This window comes from Solanum stenotomum, chromosome 9, assembly GCF_019186545.1.
Source record: "Solanum stenotomum isolate F172 chromosome 9, ASM1918654v1, whole genome shotgun sequence".
In the NCBI taxonomy this organism is placed as follows: Eukaryota; Viridiplantae; Streptophyta; class Magnoliopsida; order Solanales; family Solanaceae; genus Solanum; species Solanum stenotomum.
Window position 1 is genome coordinate 1,168,235 of NC_064290.1, and position 21,826 is coordinate 1,190,060.

At 32.4% G+C, this 21,826-nt stretch overlaps 2 protein-coding genes across 16 annotated transcripts in view; both read right to left on the reverse strand.

The window, feature by feature from the left end:
• LOC125876893 (cytochrome P450 CYP72A219-like) overlaps positions 1 to 21,826 on the reverse strand; it is a 51,705-nt gene that overhangs the window by 23,772 nt on the left and 6,107 nt on the right. For 3 of the 15 annotated variants that reach the window (XM_049558161.1, XM_049558168.1, XM_049558165.1), the window contains exons 1-2: positions 4,851 to 5,179; positions 4,061 to 4,278 (exon numbers count right to left, since the gene is read on the reverse strand). The exons of 6 other annotated variants lie outside the window; for them this stretch is intronic. In XM_049558161.1, coding sequence (XP_049414118.1) covers positions 4,061 to 4,278; positions 4,851 to 5,136 — 504 coding nt within the window. In that variant the 5' untranslated portion in view covers positions 5,137 to 5,179. Of the gene's footprint in view, positions 1 to 1,821; positions 2,574 to 2,707; positions 3,093 to 3,205; positions 3,451 to 4,060; positions 4,279 to 4,850; positions 5,180 to 21,826 lie in introns of those variants that run through there. 6 more of the 15 variants (XM_049558173.1, XM_049558172.1, XM_049558169.1 and 3 more) reach the window with 4 other exon arrangements.
• LOC125876911 (epidermis-specific secreted glycoprotein EP1-like) lies at positions 7,111 to 8,372 on the reverse strand. Its single transcript, XM_049558201.1, has one exon. It carries the CDS (start codon positions 8,330 to 8,332, stop codon positions 7,439 to 7,441), a length of 894 nt encoding a protein of 297 aa, XP_049414158.1. The 5' UTR covers positions 8,333 to 8,372; the 3' UTR covers positions 7,111 to 7,438.

The window sequence follows — 21,826 nt, forward strand, 5'->3', positions numbered from 1 at the left end:
CTTACTATATATCATCATCATACTTCATACTATATATAAATATATTTTCATCATACTATATAAGTGATGGTTCCCTTAGACTACCAAGGGTATTCCCGTCATTTCCTTCCTTAAAAGAGCTCCTATCATACTATATAAGTCGTGCTTCCCTTGGACTACCAACTTACTATATATCATCATCATACTTCATACTATATATATTAATTTTCATCATACTATATAAGTGGTGGTTCCCTTGGACTACCAAGGGTATTCCCGTCATTTCCTTCCTTAAAAGAGCTCCTATCATACTATATAAGTCGTGGTTCCCTTGGACTACCAACTTACTATATATCATCATCATACTTCATACTATATATTTTTATTTTCATCATACTATATAAGTGGTGGTTCCCTTGGACTACCAAGGGTATTTCCATCATTTCCTTCCTTAAAAGAGCTCCTATCATACTATATAAGTCGTGCTTCCCTTGGACTACGAACTTACTATATATCATCATCATACATCATACTATATAAGTGGTGGTTCCCTTGGACTACCAAGGGTATTCCCGTCATTTCCTTCCTTAAAAGAGCTCCTACCAATACTACCAAACCTATCAAAAATGGCCACGTAGGGCTAATTAATATTTCTTTCTTTTAGCACTTTTTTTCCTCTCAAATGCTACCAAACCAATCAAAAATGGCCACGTAGGGCTAATTAATATTTCTTTCTTTTAGCACTTTTTTTTGCTCTCAAATGCTACCAAACCAATCAAAAATAGTCACGTAGGGCTAATTAATATTTCTTTCTTTTAGCACTTTTTTTTTGCTCTCAAATACTACCAAACCAATCAAAAATGGCCACGTAGGGCTAATTAATATTGATCGTGCCTTGCACGGGCACCCTATCTAGTATATATATATTAGTTGATTTAGTCTTATAGGTAGACAACGAAGTGAAGGAGTATTAGTTTACTTTTTAAACTTGCTTTTTTTTTGTATCATTTATATTTTGTTGATTTATGTATTCTCTAATTAATTAGAGAAAATTTGATTAATCCTGGAAAATATTTTACATTGCTGAAATAGTTTCTCAGGACACTGTCTAGCACAATTCAAATATTATATTTATATATATACATATATTACTTAAGAATATTATTGTAGTAGCATTTATCTTAATTCTTGTATTATTATTTTGATATTATAATTACCCCATGTATATATTTTCCAACAAGTATTGGGTCGGTGCAAAGTGTAAGTAAGGTTGGAATCGGAGTCTGTTTAAATTTGTTTAAAAGTTAGTCAAATTTACTTTTAAGTTATTTTTAATTTTTGCAAGTGTTTCAAAAAGTTAAAAATAAGTTTTAAATGACTTTGAAAAAGTTAAAAACTAAAAATAAGACTTTAGTGATTTTCTTTTGACATAAAAATCATTTAAATTTGATCCTTTTTTTTAACTTAAAATTTACTTTTTTTTTCTAGCCTATCGAAATGAGCTCTAAATACTATTAGTAGGCGCCTGATAATAGAATTTGAAATTTTGATTTTTGAGATTTACAATGTTTATTTATAAAGTTGCATAAAATTCAATTTTAAATTAATTTAGATTTGATTTTTTGATTTGAATCTACTACGTATGGAAAATATGTGTCTATTTTATTTTCTGAAAAGGCAAAAGAAATCGACAAAGTCAAAAATGATTAGTGTCTTGGAAGAGAGCATTTTCTTATTATTTTCACAAAGAATTAGTAATTGAAAAAATAGTTCGGTGAATATTTTAAAAATTATTGAAACATAATAATGTAGACAACCTAAAATATTTAAAAACCATAAAAAAAAAATAGGGGTACTTCTCCAAATTTCAACTATATCACATAATTTGATATTAAGAGAGCAACATATATTGGGTTCGTGCTAGTACGGATTCTCATGTATAGTATTTTTAATGGATTTCCCGAAACAAATGCAAGATTTAAACCAGAACTACTGAGTTTGTCCGAACAACAAAAACAACAACACAATATGAGGGTCAAGGGAGAGTGGGGAGTACACCACATAATCCCCTATCTTTATGAAATAGAGAAACTGTTTCTGAACCCATATTTAATATTGTAACTCCACCCATGAATTTAGTTTGAATGAACTCTTAACAGAATATGAAATTATAGTTTGTGGAAAATAAGTGGAGCACCGTACTGAGGCTGAGTGGTTACCAAGGACTGAGGAGAATGGGTGTAGGATGGAGACAATTCAAAAGAGAAGCTTTGTAGGATCATACACAAAGTCATCTTTGCCTCTAACATGGCAAAATTTTGTCCAATGCATATTCTTGGACCCCAAGCAAATGGAAAATATGTAACTTGACCCTTTGTTGCACTTGATATTCCTTCTCTAAATCTCTCTGGATTGAACTTGTTTGCATCTTCACCCCATATATCTTTATCATGATGCAATAAGATAATTGGCAATGAGACTAGCACACCAGTTGGTAGAGATACTTCTCCTAGCGTAATGTCTTCATAAATTCGTCGGGGAAGTACTGTTATTGGGGAATATAGCCTTAACGACTCGTACAAGATCATTGTTACCTGTAACAGAAATGCTCCTCTATCAGTTAAGCAAGCATGGACGAGATAATCAAAAGAAATTCACACGTGCTTGTAGAAATAACAACGAGAGTACCCATGGCATAGAAATTGAACCAAACAACAAGAATACTTACAATTTTTAGATGATTTAATCCATCAAAATCTGGTTTCCGACTCCCAAACACTTGCAAGACTTCTTCTCTGGCCCGTTCCTGCCAATCTGGATATCTGCTCAACAACACCAGAGTCCACAGAATCCACACTGATGTAGTTTCTGCGCCAGCAAAATAGAATAGCTTGCATTCTTCAATGACTTCTTCGATGCTCATTCCAAAGTCCTTATTTCCGTGCAGTTCAATTTCTTTAAAATTTGATTCCAGCAATATGCCCAATAGATCCTCATTATCGGCGTTCCCAGCTTCCATTGCCTTCAATCTTTTATCGATAATACCTCTAATTGAGGACCGAACATCCTTTTTTATTTCCTTCATTCTTCTGTTCCTCTTTGTTGGCAAAAATCTTTGAAATTGTTTTATGAAACACAAAACCAAAATGCATTCACAAAAATTAGAACTAATCAATTTGCATTTCCAATAGCTACATTTTCCAAATTCTTAGGAGAATTAAGTTACCTCCATCCTGGGATATAAACTGAGCGTATAACTTCGAGAAAATGCTGAGCTTGTTCCTGTTGAAGTTCAAAAATCTTTCTACCTTCTTCATAACTACTGCCAAAAGCTGTCCGAGAGATCACATCACAAGTCAATTGCTGCAGGTGCGGCCATACATCTATCTCATGAGAGCCTTCAACTTGAACAGCGTCTTCCCATTTGCTCAGCATCTCACTACAGCTCAAGTAAAAAGCTGGAAGCATATGCTGTTCGAGAAAATGGTGAACGAGGGAAAATGTCAATAACACTAACACTTGAACATAATTAGGAACACATATTCAATCACCATCTAGTAAATATATCTAAGAAATTACTCCACTGAACATAGTCCTCTCTGGATGTAGGAATACAACATGGACTAAATATGTACTCTGTCCGAGCCAAGGAACTTACGCAAAGAGAGTCCTGATAAATGATGATCCAGACAAGATTCAACTTCTTTGAACCATAAAATTCACTCTCTGATTGTCAAACTAAAGCTAAGATAGCAGAAATCACTCGATATAGTCCTATGTCGAACATACAAGACCAAATTGAAAACATAAAGAAGTAAGAGTGAACATATTATCGATTGGTGGAAGAACAATCTAGAACATTGAATCATGATACAGGCGATATTCGTCCCTATAGAACCACTATTGTCTACATCAAGTCAAGCAGCAGATATCATATTACTTGAAATAGTCATATGACATAAAAGTTTAGATTGAACGATAAGGAAGGCAAATCAAAGGAGATAAAAGCAAGAGCACACAGAGTAAGAATTGCCCAACATAATAGTTTCTGGTTGACCAATCGCGAATTTGAATGACAAACCTTTAACTTCTCTAGATGGAACGCGGGATTGATGATTTTTCTATGTTTAGCCCATTTGTCTTTCTCATAGCTTACTACTCCTTGTACAAATAAGGTGCCTAATGGATTTCCATGAGGCTTTTGATACACATAGGTTTTCGAGAATACTTCCTTTATAAGCTCAGGATCCATGATTAGTATTTGTGGTCTTGGACCCATCCATATAAAACTTTTTTTGCCTGCAAACATGTATATGTCTCATGATTAACTACAACTAGTACAAATTTCAAAACAAAACATCTATATTTGTATTAGGAAGTTCAGTAAATAGTAACTAAAGAGAACTATGGGTACAACTTCAAGTTCAAAAAGCTTAAACTTCAAATCCTAACTCCGTCTGTGGAAATGAATGAGGGATTTGTGAATGGATATCAAATTCATGAATTTAATCTACTACTTATATCACTAATTAGTAGTTAGAATAAGGTAGCACAATCCACTAAAGCTCCTGCTATGCACATGTGTGGAAAGAAACGGACTGACTACAAGAGTTTATTGTAAGCAATGTTACCCTACATTTCTACGGAAAGTGTTTACAATGGTCTATTGTAAACACCTTTATCCTACATGTCTACATAAGGTTGTTGGTTCTACGACTTGACCCAACTCGTGATTTCCTGATTACATGACATCAACTTTATGAGTTATTCAATAACTAAAAAAGGACTATGGATATATGTGTTCAAAACTAATAAATTTAAATTTCTGACTCAACCGTACAAATGAAAAAAAAAATTGAGTGAAAACTTACCATATTTCTTGATGGTTTCAAGAAAGAAAGGCACCATTCTTGGTGCTAAATCATGATCAAACATATTCATAGGCTTTGAATTAGCTTCTTTAATCATCCCACTAAGATCTTTCATGTCCCCATACAATAATCTGTATGAATTCCCATTTAGCCCCTGTTTCCTCAACAATTTCTCCAACTTCTTTGGATTAAACCAAACCCAATTCAGTACTTTCCATAGACACACAAACAAAGTAATTGCTATGGCACAACAACATATTGTTACTATCATTTCAATTTTTTCCATTTTTTTTTTCTGAGTAAAAAATAAGTATTACTATAGTTTCTTGCACTTAAAAGCACCTAGCATGTCATGTGAACTACAAAAACGATGTCGTCATGAGTGACGAACAAAACGCAAAACTGTCTAACGTTCTCTGTTCGAGTACGCAAGTTGTACAATTATAAGAAAATTTTAAAATGATGTACATGAGTGGATCTGATTTTATTTTATGTTATTATATATCCAAAAGTAGAAGTAACTAGAGACTAGAAGCATACAATTTAAAAGAAAAGATATTTTCATTAATCTAGAACAACGATAAAAATTTTGAACGACGTTGGATATTTTAAAATAACTTTAACCCCATTATTGACATCAACTATTATGTCATATTAAATAATTTGGATGCCAAAAATTACTAACTACATCAACACTTGCGTAATCAACCTGCTCACCAAGTTGATATTCCCTTTCTCCCCAAGTTAATTAATAGTATTCTCCACCGCCTTGCTTCTATATATATATATATTAGTTGATTTAGTCTTATAGGTAGACAACGAAGTGAAGGAATATTAGTTACTTTTTAAACTTGCTTTTTTTTCTTTTATCATTTATATTTTGTTGATTTATGTATTCTCTAATTAATTAGAGAAAATTTGATTAATCCTGAAAAATATTTTACATTGTTGAAATAGTTTCTCAGGACACTGCCTAGCACAATTCAAATATTATATTTATATATATACATATATTACTTAAGAATATTATTGTAGTAGCATTTATCTTAATTCTTGTATTATTATTTTGATATTATAATTACCCCATGTATATATTTTCCAACAAGTATTGGATCGGTGCAAAGTGTAAGTAAGGTAGGAATCGGAGTCTGTTTAAATTTATTTAAAAGTTAGTCAAATTTACTTTTAAGTTTTTTTTAATTTTTGCAAGTGTTTCACAAAGTTAAAAATAAGTTTTAAATGACTTTGAAAAAGTTAAAAACTAAAAATAAGACTTTAGTGATTTTCTTTTGACATAAAAATCATTTAAATTTGATCCCTTTTTTTTTAACTTAAAATTTACTTTTTTTTTCTAGCCTATCGAAATGAGCTCTAAATACTATTAGTAGGCGCCTGATAATAGAATTTGAAATTTTGATTTTTGAGATTTACAATGTTTATTTATAAAGTTGCATAAAATTCAATTTTAAATTATGATTTTATAATTTAATTATTCAAAAATAGGAAGTGTGTGAATTATTAATTTGAAGTCTTTAAGATATTTAGATACTTTATTTATGAATTATTTCCTCTGTTCATTTTTCATTGCTTACTTTAAAAAAATCATAAATAACTATCACCTGGTTTTTAATTTTCTCTATTATTAATTATAGTTATTTTTCAAAATATTGAATTTATTATTTTCAAAAAAAGTGATATAACAAATGTATCATTTTATAGTACTATCTTTTATGAGATGTGTAAAGTCAAACATGAACAAATAAAAATAATAAACGAAATATAATTATTCATTTGATAAGATTCTATAAAAAAATTTAAAAAGAGTTTTAATGATTTTCATAAATTACTAAATTTTCAGATTTATAAGAAAATATACAAAATAAGATATCTAAATTGCGTCACCTAAAAATTTCAACTTCAAACGATTGACTTTTCAAATGATCCTTATTATTCATTTTATATGGACTTCAGTTTTTATTTTGTTTTATTTGCAAATAGCTTATACTAAAATTTGAATATAGAAATTATTGTAAAGGAACTTAAGTATAATATGTTGATGTTTCAATATTAGCCAAGAAGGCACAAATACTATTTTTACAGAATGTTTATGTCAATTTTTTTTTTAAAAAAATAATAATTAATAAGACCCAAAGGATCATTTTATAAATATGATTTAAGAAATTATATAACTAATTCTGTTTAAGTGAAGTTAATACAATTTATCGATTAAATAATTCAACAAAGGCAATCGAGATCTCACTTGTTAAAAGCTTCTTTCATAAATATAACAACAAAACATAATGAGGCACCACCTTCAATCATTATATATCAAAATAATAAACACACTCTTAATTCAACCAAAACATAATATTTTTTTCAAAAGGGGAAAAAGAAAAATATAATTAACAAAACATTAAATAGGAACTACTACTCATTTATTGGACTACTGGCTGTAGACCCACTTATTGTACTGGACACACTAATCATTATCTTATAGAGCTACGTTTACAACAATAATAATATAACCCGTGAAATTTACTCAAAGAATAATGTGTACGCAGATTTATACGTTTCGAATATGAAACATTTTAAATCCTACTGTAAGTTACTTTCCAACGGAATTCCTCTGCTTCTTCATCTCTAACAAAAGTGTAGGCCTTTAGATTTCCATCAATTTCAAGTCTAAGATATGTCAATGTTGTGTTGTATTTAGTAAATGCCATCACATGTGAACTTCTCTGTGTTGATTTTGCAAATCTATAATCCAATTTCAATCTTTGATTCCCACTATTCAATTTTATCGATTCCAATGTGTTATTCCCGTAATCGAACCAAGCTAATTCCACGTCTACCTTGTTCCCCTTGTAGACAGCGAACAATCTCGGCTGGACCACCAAGCTATAAGGCCCGTTCACATTCTTTTTCACCGAGGCCCGGCTCACAAGCTTATTCGGGCCGGACAATCGGAGAGTTTGGCCCACTAGTAATGTGTCAGTGGGATAGTTGAAACTCTGCCAGACAAATTTACCCTTGGAGTCATGTAGCACCATGTTACCGTTAGGTAATAACTTGAACCCGGTGACCCCCTTATTGGCCGTGTTGGTCTGCCAAGCGATTCGACCGTCAGCATCCGCCAATACGAGATTTCCGTTAGTTCCAAACGTGAATGTCGCGTTTTCTTTAACGGGGTTTCCCCTATTTGCTTCCCACACCCAACGCATGAGTGATTCAGAACGAACAGTGCCCATTCGCAACGCTAATGTCCATGCATTAGGAGTTGTGTTGTAGAAACAGAGCTGAAACGGATTATTGAAAATACTAATAACGCGATAATTTGCTCCGTATTCTACAACATAATCTCCTAATTCGTCTTCATTGACGAATTTAAAGGTGTTTTCAGCTGGAACTTGAGCAATGCAAGAAAATATTTGGGAGAAAAGAAAGAGAGAGGCAAGAAGTGTAGTAGGCCATGAAGGAGACATGTTTAGTTTGTTGTTTTAGCTTGTTTGTTATATGATACATTTGCTTCTTGAGATTGGTATTTATAGATGGATGGGGAAGGATAATTATATTAGTTATATATGTTGTTTATCAGAATCATTAAGATATTTGATTTTGACTAGATGTAATTAATTATACACAAGTTGGGTAGTCAATGTTGAGGTGCTCTACGCGGAAACAATCAAGTGGATATGTATGCCTTAAAGTTATAATTTTGCCCTTTGATGGCACTTTATTTTCGGATTTAAGTTTCTTTAGATATAAAGTTATCAGTGTTAAGAGCTGATTTTTTTTTACTATAAATTTTTTTAACGTGAAATTAAATTTAGAACTTCAATATAAATATTGAATATAGTTTAAAAAAAGAAAAAGAAAGAAGTATGTGCACAGTGCCTTTATTGTCTCAAATTTAAGAGAAAATTTATCAGCACTCACTATAACAAAAATAACTTTTAGCGGCAATAAATAAACACATTAATAAAGAATGCTAAAGTCTTTATCGATGGCGACATTAGTTAAGTGTTATTAGATTCAATGTCGCTAAAGGCCTTAGAGACATATACAAAGAGTGCTAATTACCGCTAACAGGACATATTTAGCGGCAATTGATCTATTGCCGTTAATTATTGCCAGTAAAGATATTTTTAATATAGACTACTCATGTTTATATCAAATTATATTAGTTTATTATTATTATTATTATTTAATTGAAATAAATTTAATCTTTTAATTCAAATTTGAGATACACAGAAAACTAAAGATAATGTTGATAAGTTAAAAAAAATTCTGTAGAGTATTATTTGATAAACTGGGAATATGAGTCTTTTAGACTAATCATAGTACATTGAATTAAAACCACAGAATAACAAAACTAACTCTCATAAGTCATACTAATAGTAAATAAATTTCTATTTTATTAAAGAAGTAAACACATATTTTGTATTTTATTTAGGTATATTCTAATTTACATATATCTAACAAGATCTTGTATTCAGATTTCATTTTTATTTTTTTTACATTGTGTCACTATTCAATACATATTTTGAGCAAATTAAAAGTCTCATGTGAAAATATAAGGCTCTCTATCAAATATATAAAAAAATTGTTACTTTATCACAACCCTAAGAAGTTGTCAAAATAAAAAGAGAGATAAAAAGTGGTCCAATACCACTGCCCACTTGTGTCTTTTGGATAAAATGGGGTTGAGGTGGCTTGATGTGGAAATTGATTGCGACATGCTTATATTTGACCGTTTAATTAAAAATATTATTCCGTTGGCAATATAAATATACACTGACTATTTCTTTTTGGATGAATTATAATACAAATTTATATTTATATTTATCAAACATACCAATAGTTTTTGACTTTCTCCTTATATTAGTAGTAATATATTAGTTTCTAAAATTTGTTTTGTATCAATAATCTAACATCTTTTAAAATTCCTTTTATATCAACAATTTAATAATTCACTTTGTATTTATTATTATATCAGTGATATGTAACGAATTTTAAAAACAACTGTAACACTAATAATGAACGAATTTCAAATTATCTATACTATCACTATGTTAGATAATTAGGTCTCAAATGATCGTTATTTCAAAAAAAAAAAATCCTTTATTTATATATCATTTTCAATTTTGTCAAATTAATTTACATGGTCAATCAGTGTGCACGTAATTACAAACAATCATAATTTTGTCGTAAACCAAGGAAATCTTTTCACTATCAGCTTGTCACTTTGTTTATTGCAAATTTAAAATCTCCCTCAAATTAATATTTTTTGCAGCATTATTGATTCTCGATTTTATAGAGTACATATATTAAATTAATTTATAATACAAAAAAACTACAATAGTAAAAGTATTTTCTAGAAAATACAAAATTCATATTACTGCAAATCCTTCTCAGTTTGTAATATTAAATATTTCTACCATTTTATTTTATGTGTAGTGTTTGACTAGCTTCAGAATTAAATATGCATGTTAGTTTGACTAACATATTAATATTTTAAGAATGAAAAAAAATAAAATAAAATTGTGGATGTAACCTGTTGTTGTAGCATTTAAGCCAGAATTTGCCTTTGATGTTATATAGTCGTGTTCGTGTTTGGCGATTATCACTTTGCAATAAAACAAAGTTATAATTTTAAAGTAAATTCGATTTCCTGTTTTTGACAAAATGATTGATTTCTGTGGGGGTATGATTATGCAACTTTAATTATCTTATCCAGCCGCCTCAACAATTTCAAATAGTCTCGATCTTTTTTATTTAGTGTTTGATATTTATATTTAAATTTAACTGAATTTAGATTTGTATAACAAAGTTCATCTATGAAAGTGTCACTTTTAATACGATTTTTTTCATTCCAAAAAGCTTAAATCTTAGACATATGCTTAAAGATGAAGAATTCTCGGTCATCCACCGCAATTCTTACAGACCAAAAGGCCGTTTGGTTTAAGCATAAGATAGTATAATTTTGGTAAAAAATTACGTACTAATTTAATTTTAGCCGTTTAAAATTAATGTGAAAATACACAACTCGTAATACCATATGCTTATTCCTAATAAATTCAAGTTTCTAGGATAGGAAACAAGAAAATCTATGTACGTACTTTAGATCTTGCCATAAGACACTAAATATTTGTCATTACTTTAATATCTTTATGAGCTATGGGCCCTTTGAGGTCAATATAAAAATTATAGGAAATAATCTTGTGAAAACGGATGATTTTAAATTTTTTGACTCCAATATTGTCTTATTTAGCCAAGTATTCAAGATTAAAATTTAGGGTACTTTTTTTGTCTCAATTAATGGGATACGGTCAATATTTTGAGAGTCAAATAGTTTAACTTTTGGATATGAAATCTTTAAATTGAAAATTATGTAAGAAATTTTATAAGTCACAGTAATTAATAATTTAAAAATTATATAAAAAATTGTGATAAAAAAATTTATTTGAATCTTTATATTTATTGAATAAGATAAAGGCAGAAATAAATAATTTTTTATTATATTTTAACTTTTAAAAGCTACACTAATTATTTTGAATCGATTATTTTCTGACAAGCACGATAATTAAAATGGATAGAATTGCGCAGCATCTATAAAGCATCAGAAAATTAAGAAGATTATTATGGCCCAGCACCTATGTGACATGGCTTGGTGCGTGTTGTCTCTACTGGACAAGTTCAAGGGTGAGCTGGATCCATAAACATTTTACTTCTACAAGAGTCAAATAAATATCATTTGTCAATATAATGGAGAAATTTATACTTGCTGTTTCGATTTATTTGTTCAACTTTTACTTTTAATTCATTTAAAAGAATGTCTGTTTTTTGATAAGTCTTTTAATTCTAACTTTTCACGTTGCATATTTCAAAGACCACAAGATTAAACAAAATTTTAGTACATTTAACATATTTTTAGTATAAGATCACAAGATTTAAATTGTTTTTTCTTTCTTAAATTTCATGTCAAGTCAAAATAAGACGAACAAATTGAAATGAAGAGAGTAGTTTCTAGATATTCAGATATTCTTGTTTTTGATATAAGTAGATGATATAAAATCTAAACTTTATTAAAATGGACCTTAAAAAGTAGTATTGGTACAGATAATGTAACCTGTTTTTGTAGCATTTAAGCCAGAATTTGCCTTTGATGTTATATAGTCGTGTTCGTGTTTGGCAATTATCACTTTGCAATAAAACAAAGTTATAATTTTAAAGTAAATTAGATTTCCTGTTTTTGACGAAATGATTGATTTCTGTGGGGTATAATTATGCAACTTTTATTATCTTTATCCAGCCGCCTCATCTTTTTTATTTAGTGTACGATATTTATATTTAAATTTGACTGAATTAAGATTCGTATAACAAAGCTCATTTATGAAAGTGTCACTTTTAATATGATTTTTTTCATTTCAAAAACATCCATAAATTTAGGCACGAATTCCTATAAGGAGGGAGAGAGAAAATTCGAAAACTGAATAATTAACTTCAATTGAAAAATTAATTAATTTGTGAAGTTTGTATTTTTAAAACTATATTTGTAATTAAATATAAATATATGTATATACGGTTAATTAAAAACTTAAGTTGTATATTATAGTAAGGAAATAATAGGGAAACATATAATAAGTAGGTTTATAAAATCAATCAATAAAATCATTTACTTTTTTTTTCTCATCTATTAGTCTGACATCGAGTTTTATTTATTCAATTTGATTTTCAGTTTATTAATGTGAGAATCAAAATTATTTAGGTTTGATTTTTCAATTTGAATCTACTATGTATGGAAATATATGTCTATTTTATTTTCTGAAAAGGCAAAAGAAATCGACAGTCAAAAATGATTTGTGTCTTGGAAGAGAACATTTTCTTATTATTTTTCACAAAGAATTAATTATTGAACAAATCGTTCAATGGCAATTTTAAAATTTACTCAATACTTGTAACAGTAAACATAATAAATTTTTACTAAATTTAATTATTTTACTCGGTCATATAACTCCTTATATAAGTTACTTGATGATAGCGGAGCTACACTATTAGTTACGGGTTTGCACTAAGCTACCACATTTCTGCAAGAGGCTGTTTTCAAAGCTTGAATCTACGACTTCCTAATCATATGTCAACAACTTTACTAAGTTTTTTTTGGTTTCCCACTCGGTGTAGGGTGCCCACATTGGAACCCGATTAAATCCGGATTCGCGCCAGGAAGTCCCACTTGGAAGTAAAGCGCTCCCTAATAAAGGCAACTATGTACCCAAGGGGCTCAAACCCGAGACCTCTTGGTTAAGGATAAAGGAGTACTTACTGTTAGCATTAATGTTTTGATAATGATTGCAGGACATAGGATCAGTTGGACTCAAAAAAAGGAAAAGTAACATCAACAGGATAAACATGGAAGGAAATATATTTAGAGCAAATCAAGAATACTCACTCATTCAAAATGAAGGGATCATGAAAACAGATTAGCAAGGAACAAATCAAGGCTAACAAATCTAAAAGATTCACTCACTCAAATGGAAGGAATCAGCATGGAGCAAATCAAGGCTAACGAATCATGAAGTCAATAATCTGTACAAGGCAGATTCTCACAAAGAAGGAAGGAAAATATTTACACGAACATATCTGATATGGACGTGTTTACACTCAATCAAGGAATCCTTACAAATCCTTGATTGAAAGAAAATCCCTTGGGTTTTCCTTGAAGAGCAGAATTATCATCCATCTCCAACACTAAATTATCCGCACCCTCAGCATAGAGAATCACGAACTTCACCTGAACTTGTATTGTTGCTTTCTTTTATCTTTGAGAAAAACCTTGTAGTCTGTCTAGTCTACAATTGTAACAGAAAAGAGAAAGAATAATCTCTAGTATAGATGTTACAAGTAGAGGTTGCGTCAAGATAAGAAGTCTGATTTGCATATCAGACAAGTACTGAATACTCCAACATTGTATCACCAAGTTCACTCAAAGCTCTTAAGGAAACCCTTGTAACCCAAGGGGACTGGAAGTAGGAACCACATCGGTGTTCCGAACCAGGATAAAGTTTTCTGTCTCTTTACATTCTGTCATTATATTTTATATTGTTTGAAATTACTAACTTGCAGGTCAGTTGACTCTCACCCTTGAGCAGTCGACTCGAAGAAAATTTCAATTCACCCCCCCCTCTTGACTTTCAATTGGTATCAGAGCAGGTCTCACATTTGAAAGTGCTTAACCACACGTGAGAAAAGATCTATGGCAAACTACCAAATTCCTGGTGCAATCCTTCAAGACGGTCACTCATCAAATCGTTCTCCGTACTTCAATGGCCAACACTACTCCCACTAGAAAGACAGGTTCAGAATCTTTGTCCAATCAAATGACTTTCAAGCATGGGTAGTAATCAAGAAGGGACCAAAACCAATCCCAGGCCTAACTGGAAAGGAAGCTGCTGGAAAAGAAATTGATCTAGAGTCCTTTGAGATAACCAAGGAACAACAAGAGGTATTGCAAACTAATGCTAGAGCTATAAGTCTTTTGTATTGTGTAGTTAGCGGAGCAGAATACGACAATATTTCAACATGTGAAACTACAAAGGAAATGTGGGATAAGCTTGAAGTTACCTATGAAGGAACCGGCAAAGTCAAGGAAGCTAGAACCAGCTCTCTCGTAAATGAATACGAATTATTCAAAATGGCAGATGATGAGAATGTTGAGAATATGTTCTCTAGATTCAGTAAGATTGTATGTGAACTCAAGTCCTTAGGGATGGTCTACTCAAATGGTCTACAAGTAAGAAAACTTATAAGAAGCCTTCCAAAAGCNNTCTCGTAAATGAATACGAATTATTCAAAATGGCAGATGATGAGAATGTTGAAAATATGTTCTCTAGATTCAGTAAGATTGTATGTGAACTCAAGTCCTTAGGGATGGTCTACTCAAATGGTCTACAAGTAAGAAAACTTATAAGAAGCCTTCCAAAAGCTTAGGAAACTAAAGCAGCTATTCTAGAGGATGGAGATCTCCAATTGATGACTTATGATGAACTTAGGGGAAATCTCATGGCATATGAACAGAATCACATTAACAGGTATAATAAAGATGAGAAAAAGAAAACTGTTGCTTTTAATGCAGAAGTCTATGAAGCAGAAGAAGAAGTTGATGAAGCAAGTAGTGAATAAATGGCTCTCATAACTCGAGGAGTCAGACAAATGCTAAGACAAAGAAAACAAAGACCTCAACAAGAATCAAGAAACAACAGCTACTCAAGAAATGATGATTGATGCTATCATTGAGGAAAACCAGGACACATCAGGCAAAACTGTCCTGAACTAAAAAGAAAGAATTACAGGAGGAATGATAATCCAAAATCTCTTGGAGCTTGGAGCGAGGAAGATGTATCTGAAGAAGATCCTTCAGAATCGGCTAACATATGTTTCATGGCTCTAGAAGAAACTAATCAACAAAACAAGAACGATGCATCTGAAGAAGATCCCTCAGANAGATGTATCTGAAGAAGATCCTTTAGAATCGGCTAACATATGTTTCATGGCTCTAGAAGAAACTAATCAACAAAACAAGAACGATGCATCTGAAGAAGATCCCTCAGAATCAACTTATGTATGCTTCATGGCACTAGGAGAAACTAGTGAGGTAAGAATGCAAATTTGTCATAACTGTATAAACTTGCAAAATTCTTTAGACATGATTACTGATGAACTTCAAAAGGTCATCGATGAATATAACAAACTGGCCAACGAAAAGAAAAACTGGCAAATTTCTCTGGAAGTAAGTCAAGTGGAAGTCGACTTACTTCTTGAAGAACTTGGTGAACTCAAGAGGCAACCAAACAGTGTCAAGAAATCACCAAGTCATAGTCCAGTTCGCTCTAACAGATCATTTCAAAATCTTTCTCAAAATTCCTCTGTTTACAGCGCTAAATATTCTTTCAAACTTAGCTGTTATACTTGTGGAAAAATTGGTCATAAATCTTTTAACTGCAAAGCCCACTCTTCTAGCAAATGGGTATGGCGACCCAAAAATGTTAACTCTAACCCTCCAGGACCCAACCAGACTTGGGTACCTAAAAAAAACTAAATTATTTGTTTTGCAGGAGCGTACTAAGAGGACCTACAAAAAGGGAATGTGGGTAATCGATAGTGGATGCTCCAGACACATGANAAGAAACTAAATTATTTGTCTTGCAGGAGCGTACTAAGAGGACCTACAAAAAGGGAATATGGGTAATCGATAGTGGATGCTCCAGACACATGACTGGAAAGAAAGAAAACTTCAATAAGGTAGAAAAAATTGATGGAGGCTATGTAAGGTTTGGAGATAATGCTAAAGGAGAAGTCACAGGGATCGGAACTATAACTATCAGCCCTTCATATGATCTTGTAGAAGTATACCTTGTTGATGGATTGAAACATAATCTCCTGAGTATCAGTCAATTATGTGATGCCGGCTTTGACGTTCATTTCAATGCAGTACAATGCATCATAAGCAATTCAGAAAAGGACATAACAATAATTGGAGAACGAATAGAAAACATCTATGTTCTGAACAATGTTGATCTACCAACACTAACTTGTCTCACAGCTATCTCCAGTGATCCATGGCTCTGGCATAGAAAACTTGGACACTCAAGTATGCATGCTCTAGAAAAACTTTCTAGACTGGAACTAGTTATTGGTTTACCAAAGCTCAAATTCGAGAAAGATCATATCTGTGATGCGTGTCAACTCGGTAAACAGACTCGATCGTCCTTTAAAGTAAAGGACATTGTGAGCAGTTCTAAACCTTTGCAATTATTACATATGGATCTATTTGGTCCTACTAAAACTACAAGCATTGGTGGTAAAAGATATGCATTTGTAATTGTTGATGATTATTCACGTTTTACTTGGGTTATTTTCTTATCTCATAAACATGAAGCTTTTACTAATTTTGAAGTATTCTGTAGAAAAGTCCAAAGAGAAGCAGGTTATTTTATTTCCACCATTCACAGTGATCATGGAGGAGAGTTCGAAAATAAATCTTTTGAGGAATTTTGCAACCAACAGGGATACACTCAAAATTTCTCATCTCTCCGATCTCCTCAACAAAATGGTGTAGTGAAACGAAAGAATCGATCTCTCCAGGATACAGCCAGAACTATGCTTCTCGATCGAAGTCTACCAGATCACTTTTGGGCAGAAGCCGTAAGTACTGCATGTCATATCTTAAACAAATGCTTGATCAAACCTATCCTGAAAAAGACCCCTTATGAGCTATGGAAAGGTAAGAAGCCTAACATTAGTTACTTTCACCCATTCAGATGCAAATGCTACATTCACAACAATGGTAAGAATAATCTTGGTAAGTTCGACCCTCGAAGTGATGAAAGAATATTCTTAGGATATTCCCCTTCTAGTCGAGCTTTTAGAGTTTTAATAAGCGAACTCTAAGTGTTGAAGAATCTGTTCATGTTGTTTTTTATGAAACTAATCCGAGAATGCAGGCTATAAATTCAATTATTCAGGAAGAAGAACCTATATCTCATACCTCTTCAACTAGCCAAGAACCAACAACAGTCGACTATGACACTTCCTCAAAACCGACTAATACTGAAGAAGAATCAACTTTCAACATAGAAAAGTTGAATGTTCCAAGAGAATGGAGACACAGTTCAAGTTTTCCAAATGATTTTATTATCGGAAACCCATCAGAGAAAATGCAAACCAGAGCCTCCATTAGAAAACAAGCGTCTGTAGCTCTCATCTCACAAATTGAACCAAAACGAATTGATGAGTCCTTAGCTGATGAATCATGGATTGAAGCTATGAAAGAAGAATTAGAACAGTTTGAAAGAAATCAAGTTTGGACTCTCATTAAAAGACCAAAGAACTGTTCAGTAATCGGCACAAAGTGGGTTTTTCGAAACAAACTCAATGAAGAAGGTAAAGTTATCAGAAATAAAGCCAGACTAGTTGCACAAGGCTACTCTCAGCAAGAAGGTATTGATTATGATGAAACTTTTGCTCCTGTAGCAAGGTTAGAATCTATACGAATTCTTCTTGCATATGCATTTTTTAACAAATTCAAATTATTTCAAATGGATGTAAAAAGTGCTTTTTTGAATGGCTTTATAAATGAAGAAGTTTTTGTTAAACAACCTCCCGGTTTTGAAAATTCTTCATGTCCTGATTATGTTTTCAAACTTTCTAAGGCACTTTATGGTCTTAAACAAGCCCCTAAAGCTTGGTATGAGAGACTAAGTACCTTTTTGCTCAAAAATAATTTTCAACGAGGAAAAATTGATACTACTCTTTTTACACAAGCTCTTAATTCAAGTCTTCTCATTGTTCAAATTTATGTTGATGACATTATATTTGGAAGCTCTAACATCTCTTTGTGTGAGAATTTTGCAAATCTTATGAAAGGAGAATTTGAAATGAGTCTTATGGGAGAACTCTCATTTTTCCTTGGACTTCAAATCAAGCAGTCTCATGATGGAACGTTTATTAACCAAAGCAAATATGCAAAGGAGTTAATAAAAAAATTTGGAATGGAAAAGGGAAAGGCTTTCGGAACTCCTATGAGTCCATCCACATGTTTGGAAACAGATAACGCAGGAAAAGACGTGGACGAAAAACTTTATCGTGGAATGATCGGATCACTGCTTTACTTAACAGCCAGTCGACCTGACATTATGTATAGTGTGTGCAAATGTGCAAGATTTCAATCCGCTCCAAAGGAATCTCATCTCACTGCTGTAAAAAGAATTATTCGATACTTGATCGGTACTTCAGAGATGGGACTATGGTATCCTTGCTCATCTAATTTTGAATTATCTGGATTTTCTGATGCTGATTTTGCAGGAGACAAAAATGATAGAAAAAGTACTAGTGGTACTTGTCAATTTCTTGGAAAATCTTTAATTTCTTGGCATAGCAAAAAACAATCCTCTGTGGCTCTCTCAACTACTGAATCTGAATATCTTGCCATTGGTAGTTGTGGAACTCAATTATTATGGATTATGCATCAATTGCTTGATTTTAATTTATGCTATGAAAGTGTACCCATTTTCTGTGATAATACCAGTGCAATTAGCTTGTCAAAATATACTGTGCATCATTCTAGAGCTAAACATATTGATATTAAGCATCATTTTATTAGAGATCATGTAGAAAATGGAGATTTCGTTCTAGAATTTGTTAATTCTGAAAATCAACTTGCTGATATTTTTACAAAACCTTTACTTGAAGAAAGATTTTGTTTTCTTAGAAAATCTTCAGGAATTATTGCTATGTGATTTTTTTGTGCCTTAATTATGTACTTTGATGTGATTGTGTTTCCTCTCCTGTCTTTTCAAGTCTTTTTCTGACTACCGTCTTTTTTTCTTCTTTTATTTTTCTAAACCCTTCATCTTCCTCTTTCCTTTAAACTTCAAAATCTCCTAAGTCCCCTTCATCTTCCTTACCCATTCTTCTTCTTTTCTCTCCACTATGACTAGAACTCGTTCAATGACTGCTCCAAAAAATCTCGTCAATGATCACGGCTCCACTGAGGTTGATTTTCTTTCCCTCTCCTCTAATTCTGATATAGCAGAATCCTCTGCTAGACCCTCCTCTTCAAAGAAGAGGACTTCATCAGTCAAGAAGAAAAGTTGTAAAAAGGCTCACTCAGATCCATCAATCTCTTTTGAACCAGAGGACATGCATAAATTTTGGGGAATTGAACAAAAGCGAAAGTTTGAAGCTTTCAAGAAGCGTCCAATTGTTCCAGGACGAGTAATAAACTTAGAACAATTGGAAGATTCTCATTATCCGGTAATCTCTCTTTTTAGAACTCAAAAACTATCTCTGTTGCTTCGTCTATGTGGTCTTGAACTTTATGAAGAACCTGTCAGATTGTTCTATGCTAACCTCCGTATTTCTGAAGATAGTGGAGATCTGGAAACCTAGTGTTAGGAAATCGCATTGTTATTAATGATTCTATGTTTAAAGATGTTTTTGGCTCTGAGTTCTTTGATAATGTTCCCTATATGAATGGGGTGTGGCCTGAAAATTTTGAAGTCTCTTTTGAAGCTGAAAAAGTAGCAGTTGCTGAACCTAATACTGATTTATCGAATTTTGGTCCTCTGTTGTTATGTTTTGAAAATCGTATCATTGCTCATATTGTGGCTACAACTTTGGTTCCTCGAAAGGGCTCTCTTAGCAATATCTCAACTAGAGATGTATTTATTCTTTACTGTTTGGTGAAAAAGTACCGTATTAACTGGGCTGCCTGGATTCATGAATATATGTTGGAAAGTGTTGAAGATTCAAATCCCTCTGCCAGTTTACCCTATGGGTTGCTTGTTTCTCGTATCATAGTCGACTCACTAGTTGATCTATCTAACTACAAGCCTGTTGAAATCAATGCTACTTATGACACTAAGACTTTTTCACGTATAGGATATGTTCTGGTAAATGACAAATGGCACAAGAAGGAATCCCTCCAGGCTAGGGCTGAGACTCCCAAAGCTACTCGAGTGTCAGCAGATTCTGCATCAGCTCTTCTCCAGGAAGTTGGAGACATCAAGACTCGTCTGACCCGTCTTGAATCAAATGTAATGGTCATGCAGGACTGTCTGAATAAGAACCTTCAACACAGTAAGGATACTAGCACTGATGTAAGAAAAATTAAGCTTGCAATGGAAGATTTGAAAAAAGAAGGTGTAAAGGCTGTTAACAGGTTAATCAAACAGGTGGACTCCATCAAGGCAGGAGCTGACTCCTCGCACAATGAGCTAGCTGTCTCAGTTCAGACTTCGTACTCAATCTTTTCAAAAGATGTTGAACGTTCCTACGACTCTTTCTGCAGGAACATTCTCAACACTCTTAAGTATTTCCTTGGCCGTCGTTGAAAACTCTGTTTCCTCTTCTCTTTTGCTCAGACATTTTTCAAAAGAGATATGTCTTCCTAATCTTAACTGTTTTAACTTATTTTGTCTAAAACTGTGATTGTTTTGTCTGTTATCTATGGTACCAAACTCTGCCTTGTCTGTCATTTTGTTTTCCTTTTTTATTATGCCAAGGGGGAGAATAAAAGCAGTCATATAACCATACGCAGCAGAATACAGAAATGCACTTAAACAGGGGAAGCGCAAAACGGAGCCTAGAGACAGGGGGAGCAAATAACAAGGAAGTTAAAATGATCACATTCACTCGTATAGTTATATTATGTGTCATTATCAAAAAGGGGGAGATTGTCAGCATTAATGTTTTGATAATGATTGCAGGACATAGGATCAGTTGGACTCAAAAAAAGGAAAAGTAACATCAACAGGATAAACATGGAAGGAAATATATTTAGAGCAGATCAAGAATACTCACTCATTCAAAATGAAGGGATCATGAAGACAACAAGGAACAAATCAAGGCTAACAAATCTAAAAGGTTCACTCACTCAAATGAAAGGAATCAGCATGGAGCAAATCAAGGCTAACGAATCATGAAGTCAATAATCTGTACAAGGCAGATTCTCACAAAGAAGAAAGGAAAATATTTACACGAACATATCTGATATGGACGTGTTTACACTCAATCAAGGAATCCTTACAAATCCTTGATTGAAAGAAAATCCCTTGGGTTTTCCTTGAAGAACAGAATTATCATCCATCTCCAACACTATAAATTATCCGCATCCTCAGCATAGAGAATCACGAACTTCACTTGAACTTGTATTGTTGCTTTCTTTTATCTTTGAGAAAAACCTTGTAGTATGTCTAGTCTACAATTGTAACAGAAAAAAGAAAGAATAATCTCTAGTATAGGTTTTACAAGTAGAGGTTGCGTCAAGATAAGAAGTCTGATTTGCATATCAGACAAGTACTGAATACTCCAACATTGTATCACCAAGTTCACTCAAAGCTCTTAAGGAAACCCTTGTAACCCAAGGGGACTGGAAGTAGGCACCACATCGGTGTTCCGAACCAGGATAAAGTTTTCTG